General features: G+C 37.7%; 1 protein-coding gene across 1 annotated transcript; it reads right to left on the minus strand.

Moving 5' to 3' along the window:
• Positions 1 to 3,596: 3,596 nt before the first annotated feature.
• LOC129269271 (ATP-sensitive inward rectifier potassium channel 12-like) lies at positions 3,597 to 6,760 on the minus strand. The gene has a single exon (XM_054906747.2). The coding sequence runs from the start codon at positions 5,086 to 5,088 to the stop codon at positions 3,604 to 3,606; it is 1,485 nt and encodes a 494-aa protein (XP_054762722.2). The 5' UTR covers positions 5,089 to 6,760; the 3' UTR covers positions 3,597 to 3,603.
• Positions 6,761 to 7,812: the final 1,052 nt, after the last annotated feature.

Below are 7,812 nucleotides of genomic sequence, written 5' to 3' on the forward strand. Positions count from 1 at the left end.
TATAAACAAAGAGGCCGTTCTCATTACGCTTTCTAAAACTAGTTTACTGGAAACCGATTCAGGAAACCAGTTTGGAAGATCGCTTTGCTAGCGTTCCCACTTGATCACACGAAAGTGGTTTTCAAAATCACTTCACGTATAGCGCTCTTGTTGCTATGGAAACGCTCTCATAGGGGTGACATGTTTCGCGCGAAATTCGTAACCGCAGCATAGGCATTCTACACCCTATCGTGTGGAGTAGCGCGCTCAAAATGTGCGAAGATCGCTTCCTGAAGAACGGTTGTGTCCTCAGTTACGCTAAAACCAGTTTAACGAGGCAAAGCGATCTTGAAAACTACATCGCGAGGTGGTTTTCCAAACTGGTTTGCAAGATCGCTTCCAAGACCGCTTCGACCGTTCTCACTACGCGTTAAACTAGTTTCCAGTAAACTAGCTTCCAGTAAACTAGTTTTAGGAATGTAGTGAGAACAGCCTCAAAGTTTACCTATATACATGTACGCCCATGGTCTAATTTATCGGTGCACTGTAAAAAATGATGTGCTAATTTAGCACTAACAGTGCTTGTATAGGGACTGCACTACTAGTGCTGATTTTCTAGTTCAAATTTAAACTAGAAAATCAGCACTCGTAGTGCAGTCACTATACAAGCACTGCAAGTGCTAAATTAGCACTTCATTTTTTACAGTGTGGGTGGGCTTGAAATCGGGAAGATGAAGAAAATTTCTAAATGCTTGCTTTCATGCATTTGCATAATGATTTGTGACTGAAGGTATCCTGAGCAAGTAGAGTATAGAGAACAGGAAATGGTTTCCTTTCCCGACCCATAGAAAAGATTCAGTTGTGAGAGGTGAAAGAAGGTGAAACTTATGGATAAAAAATGAGATAAAAAGAGTCTAATTTAATTATCCTCAACACTGCCAGTAGAGCATTATAGTGGAAGGAACTTATTGATTACATTAATTTATCTTGCTTGATGCAACAGGGAAATATCTATAATGAAAACCAAAAGTAACTTTCAGGAAATACCAAGTGTTCTACAAATAACATAGTGGGGTTAGTGGTATCCGTGTACAAGGAATAATAAATCTCAGAACACTATCTTAGCATAGGCCTCCATGATCTTTGGTCAAAAGACAAATTTTCATAGTGAAATGAAGGCAGTTATATTCATGGTCAATGTAAGTGGATTTCAAGCAATGCTATTATTGGGACTTAAACTTTGTCAACAGTTTAAATTTGCTGTCTGGATTAGTATTAGCAGACAACATTTCTGTGGGTTTTGTCCATTCGAGTCATAATTATCAAGTAGTATGAGCTGTGTACAGGATAGCTTTAATAATCACCAATCCCCATAAAGTTGCCCATGACAATGACAGCACTTATGAAGTTCAAATAGCTTTGCAGAAGTACGAGGCATGTCTCCTAACAACTAAAATGGGGATTATCATCATCTTTTCAGTCTGTGACTCAGCAACCAGCAGATTTTATAACAAAAATGTTACTCTCCCCAAAGGATATACCACAAAAGATATGGTGAAAACATTGAACTCCATGATGGAAACACGGTGGTTACAGGGAACAATATAGGCCTAACATAAATACATTTTTAGATGTAGAGTTCATTATTTTTCAATAAGATCATTCTCGTAAGTTTGTATAATTATCATATTTGACACATTATGGATTAAAACTAGGAATAGGATGAATATCATTAGGCCTACTACTACTACAAAGAGTATGAGTATAAATACCATTAATATTTGTTTATACTGCAGCTTATTTGTGCATTAATTTATGTATAATTACGGCGCTGAAATCAATATCATTATCAGTCAGAAAAGTCAGTGCACTTTTGACCAATCACAGTCCTAGAATATTATTATAGGTATATAGGCTACAACAGATATAACACTCAACAATTACTGGCATGTGCTATAGGCCTATATGTTGTTGCATATTATTAAAATCCATTTTCAAATAAAGGGTTACTAAAGTCAATGAACAATAAACAGAACTGTCTAAAAGCAAACAAGGTATGAATCATGATGAATAAAAATTCTTATTATCAGCACTATCACACCATGGGACAGAATGAAGATGTTAATCAATTTTTTAATGAAGAAAGCATCTAGGCCTAAATGGCAATTTAATGTAGGATAATTGAACACTGAATAGATGTAGGATAACACTATTTTTTTTTAGATTTAACTGTAAAATTACCATAATCTCAGTGATCACCTGTTCACTTTAATAACAAATGGCTAAAGTCCAAGTTAGATAAATTGTTCGTCCCTGTGAAGTGCTCCTACCCTGTCCTCAATGTCAATATATAAAACAAAGTAACTGGATATGACCCAATAATACAGTCCTTTTAACAGCTCCTTAAAGACACTTGAGTGAACTTTTTTCAGGTTACATCAGAAAATAGACACTCTACCTTACATGTATCAAATAAAAATATCTCAAGTACTTTTTAAGGACTTAACATAATCCCTTCTTCCCAGACTATTTTGACCAAAAGCTCTTGAGATTAAGGTATAATTAAAGATTAAATGAAGAGACTGTGATTTTCTTTTCCTGCCTGACCCAAATACAGTCAAAGAATGACTTGTGAGTGATAAGAATTATCTTTTCCATTTTTGGCATGGGTTGAAAGGTTTTTTTTCTTCCTACATGTTCAAAATGAACAAATATATTGAGAAGACACAGGAATGTCACATCAAGTACAGCTGTAGTTTCACCAATGCAGACATATTTTACTTTCATCTGCTTTATTTTGCCCAAATTTTGAAACCAAACCTATAAAATGCACAGGGAATGTGATTTGTAGGCCTAATTTGCAAAATATGATATGATATCTAGAGAGAACAAATCAGAAGCAAACTCATAAAACATTAAATTATCAAGTCAAGGCTAAATTTTCTCTGAATAAAATGAACCTGGAAGTAAACACCACAAATTAAATTGTACAATGCTGACCTACATCATTCCATTAGATCCGTTTTGAAGTGGGGTTTTTAGGGGGCTCCATTTTAAAATCAATAATGCAGGAATAGACTGAGGAAATATTGTTGAAAGAGTAAGATGCTTTGTATACCAAAATTGTGATTTGACTATGGAATATTAAGCATGGTGGAAAAAGATAAAATCTAACAAGTAGGATTGAAATTGAACTTTTATATAGAATTCTACAGAGCATACAAAAGAAAATTACTACATTTTGTTGCTTTTTTTAATCTCTGAACTTATTGTTGGGAAAAAAATCAAATGTTATATATATTTCTAAGTTCATTAACTCTCACTCTTTCTCTTCTCATATTTTGAGAAAAAAATTATGATAGTCTCTGTTTCCTGACATTCTGTTAATTAAAGACTTAAAATGGAAATCCTTCCTAGACAAAAAAAAATTTATAAAAATGACCCCATAACATGAAATTGAGGGACAGATTAGGGGAACGAAAAAGTGAGAGATACATTTAAGAAGTAGGCCCATTGCTAGTAGCAAAGATATATGGAAATTAGTAGAATCCAACAGGAATGTCGAGTAATTACGGTGATAATTGATAAGGAGAATAGGAGATAGCAGGGGGTCTCACCTATAGGCTATACTGGGGATTCTCTGGAGGGTGATCTCTTCATTCCATTTCCATTTGTAAGATGATGTCCATTGCCATTGGTCAGTGACTCCACAGAAGCCATATTTGACTTTGAATTAGACATGTCCATTTTGTCTCCGTTCTGCGGTTCATCCGCGAATCGGATATTCCCGTTTCCATTGAAGGCACTATTTGGTGATTTAGGCAAGCTGTATTGGAAGACACTTTTCTTGGGGGAAGACTTGATGGACGGCGATGGCTTCACCTTTGAGTTGTTTAGTAAGTCTGTTTCTGCTGTCCTCATGCGCTCTAACTCGGCTGCACTGCAGCTGGGCATGTTCTGGACAGGGTAGGTGGTGTTGAAGTCTCTGTAGTCTACTTTGAATTGTTCATTGTTGTTGATGCTGATGAGGTGGCTGCTAAAGCGATGTCCCCAGAGGATCTCAGATGGCAAGTACGATGTCCGGGCTTGCGTGACAAGTCCAGTCTGTTCTAACACACCCTCCATGCATACAATAACCTCAAAGTTGTTTTCCAGGAGATCCCCGGCAGAGATGCTGTATAGAGGACTCTTTTCGTCTATCACATGGCAAATAATGATAGGCCACACCAGAAAGATTCTGTCCTCTCCGCTGTTATTACTGAAATCCATGTTGTATGTATGGAGAGGGATGCATTCCCCTTCATCCGTCACTTTAGGTCCAATGAGTTGTCCTCTGATATGAGCTTCGTAAATATGCGACCGGCGTATATCTCCTATTCTAAACATCAAACACAACTTGCCATCTCTCTCAGCAATGACCGCATTGTGGCTAAACTTGATTGTTGCAGCACGTTTCTTTGGCCGTGCAATTTTGGCAAAAACCATACCAATGAAGACGGCATCCACCAGGCAACTAAAGACTGACTGAATCACAACAATGGCCCCTCCTAACCAACACTCTTCCGTTGTTCCGCGATAACCATACCCGATGGTCGTCTGTGTTTCTACAGAGAACAGAAAAGCACCAATAAAGTTTTGCACATTGTAAACACAAGGTTCCCAGTCTTGGTATTTTGTCTCATTTGCTGCCATTTTGTCCTGGTAACCAAGATCTCCATGATACCAAATCAATCCGTACCAGATGAACGTGAAACCGACCCATCCAAGCACGTATGCAAGCGAGAAGATAAGGAGTAACCACCTCCATTTTAAATCAATAAGTGTTGTGAATATATCAGCAAAGAAGTCATACCATCTTGAAGGCACATGCGTATAACTCACATTGCATTCTCCATTCTTGCTAACAAGTCTTTGAAGTTTCTGCTTCCTTCGTAAACTCAGCTGACGGGCAAAGTTGTGCACGGAATGTCTACGCTTTATCGGGCCTTTCATGTTGGGATGAGGAACAACGCCATCGAGAGATCCAGAGAGGCTTGCTGTACCACTACCTGCTAGCTCACTGTTCAAGCCATTTGCCTCCTTCTCCTTCCAATCTCTACTACCACTCATTGTCTATGTGAGTGCACTATGAACTACCAGCTAGACTCACAATATAAACTTTACAGAGCAAGAGAGACACCAGTCACAGCATGTGCTGTGTGTATGGAGTTTGGAAACCACCAGCTAGTCCAAGAAAACACTGGTTTCAGATTACCACAAGGCTCCAACTAGCTTCGACCAATCAGAACGCAGCCTCTGAAGCTAAGTGCAAACACAGCCCAAAACATACACAGAGCTCCCCACAGTATTACCCCAACCTAATCACCAACAGAGCAAAGTTCACACAAGTCGATCCCCACCACTCATCAAAATGTCTGATTTTTCCCTAAACATGGAAGTACCAATTCCAGCGCAAACTATTTTAGGGGTACAAAAGGTCAATGATGCAGGGGTACATATGCAGAGGAAGCGGTTCCCCCTCAGAATGCGATTCTTTTTGATTTCCGCACTTGATGAGTATCCAACTCTGACTGCTTGTGTGAGAGATGCAGACAGAATTTTTAACACCTGTTGATTTTGATAGTACTTGAAGAGCTTGGTGCTTGTTGGCATGTAACAATCATGAATGAATGAATGGAATGTCTTCATCAGCTGGTAGATTCCACATAAGAATGCAGCAAAAAAGGATCTTTACATTCTTCTCAAAGGTGGTATACTAGCAGACACTAGTTGAAAGCACTCCAATAGGAAAGGGTGTGTTCTTTATCAATCTTTCTTGGAAAGAAGAGGAAATACTTCCATTCACCAATCCTCGCTAATGTCCATTACAATTCAATTTAGACCATTTATAGGAGTTTTTAGGACACAGAATAATGAGGTCTTTCAAGAAATAAATCTTAACAATGGATGGTCCAGTCCAGCTGTGGATTAAAACATTAATAAAACTTGGCTCATGCTATCAACTTTAATGCCAATTTCCTAAGTTGCAAAATTTTCAATCATATCTGTTGTAATCATACACTGCCGTCAACACTCTACTTGCTTTTGTGTCTTTTGGGGGCAAAATATTATACCACCAGTGGTCTACTGCCCAATTACTGTAGCGATTCAGAGCCGACTTTTTAAATGAAGGTTGCCATTCAGCAGCTGCACCACAGACCTCGCAGTCCTTTTCACTAATCGTAGTAGCCAAAAGAAAGCGGGGAAAAATGAAATATTCTCTTTGTTGTGAAGTCACACACCAATAAACGCTTGGTGTGCTGATGATATTAATCCACTTTGTTGGAAAGCACAATAGATGATAATATTTTGAAATGCCCCGTAAACAAAATGACCAGAAAACAGCGATGATGAAGAGTAATAACAGTCAGAAGATCCAACAGAGGAGGTATTTGCATACAATGAAGCAATCCTGTCCCATATAATTTATTACATATATGTTAATAATGCTTTGTCACAAAATCTTGCTGTCCATGGACTAACTGCTCAAAAACTTTCCTAAGCTGCATCGAAGAATGAGTAAGCAGACTGAATGAATCGCAAACTTTCCAGTCACAGCCTTATAAACGACCCACTGCAGTCACGTGAAGTTTGGAGTAACAAACTTTTTTAGTGACAGGATTTTGAGCACTTCCCCCTCCCCAATCTGCCTTCTATATGTGACAACCTACATGGCTCTGTGCATAAGCTGTCATGGGGTGACTCACCTTAACAGGGGAGCCAAATCACGTCACGGAGTTTCCTCTGTGAAAATGTCTCGCTATTTTGAGGTACAACGCAATGCTCGACATGAAATGGCGAAAAGAAAATCATTTTACAAAGTTACCGGCTGTCTGATAACTGAGAAAACAATCAGCGAGCGAATGTTTCTGCCAAAAATAAAAGAAAGGGGGGGTCTACTTGAAATAAGTTTCATTACTAGAGAACGAAATCATTTTCATGCATACGTAAAGCATTACCAATCTAAACCTGGCATTCATGACAACTTGTTTTACATCATGACCCATTTGCAATTAACTTGGGAGCTTTATATCACAATTACATTTTTTTTTATTATCATAAGAGATAGAGAATGGGAATCACACCCCTTATAAGGTGAACATAGGTAAATCAACCACCCCCCCCCCCCATTCCCGGGTCTGATCTGATATTGACCACTCCTGAAAAGGAACTGTTTTTATAATGTTAATTATGTTATATGTCTTGTGGGTATCTGATTGATAGGGGATACTAAATGATGCATTAATTAAAATCAGGTAGTCATGAACATCTTTTAAAAATACTCTCCATGGAACTATATAAGATTTGTCTCTAAAAAGAAGCCATGCCGAATGTTGTCATGACTAGCTGATCTTATCTCTCTGTATGATTCACAAAAGATATACGTAGAATACCCAAAAAGGGAGGGAAGTTGATAATATTGGTCCATTTCCAAAGCAAAAGTTTATCTCCATCGTTCAATTAAAAAAAAAACTTCTGAAAGAAACTGAAACAAAATTTCCTAAATATTTGGAAAATACATTTTAGCTATAAGTTCAAGAAATGCCCAGCTCTGATTGTACCCTAATTAGAATAAATTCATAATGTATATTTTTTCCTATGGTGTTGTTATATTTCATGAAAATCTGAAACCATAATTCTGTAAAAAAAAAATTTAAGAGGCAATAACATGAGCTTCAATGGCTCAAAATAACAATCACCCAAAAGTTTGTTATCGTTTTAATGAAAGCTTAACATAACTTGGATCAAAACATTAAAAATGTTCCAGGGAGGATCAAATCCAAAATCCTAAGA

The sequence above is a fragment of the Lytechinus pictus genome, chromosome 10 (assembly GCF_037042905.1).
Source record: "Lytechinus pictus isolate F3 Inbred chromosome 10, Lp3.0, whole genome shotgun sequence".
Classification (NCBI taxonomy): domain Eukaryota; kingdom Metazoa; phylum Echinodermata; class Echinoidea; order Temnopleuroida; family Toxopneustidae; genus Lytechinus; species Lytechinus pictus.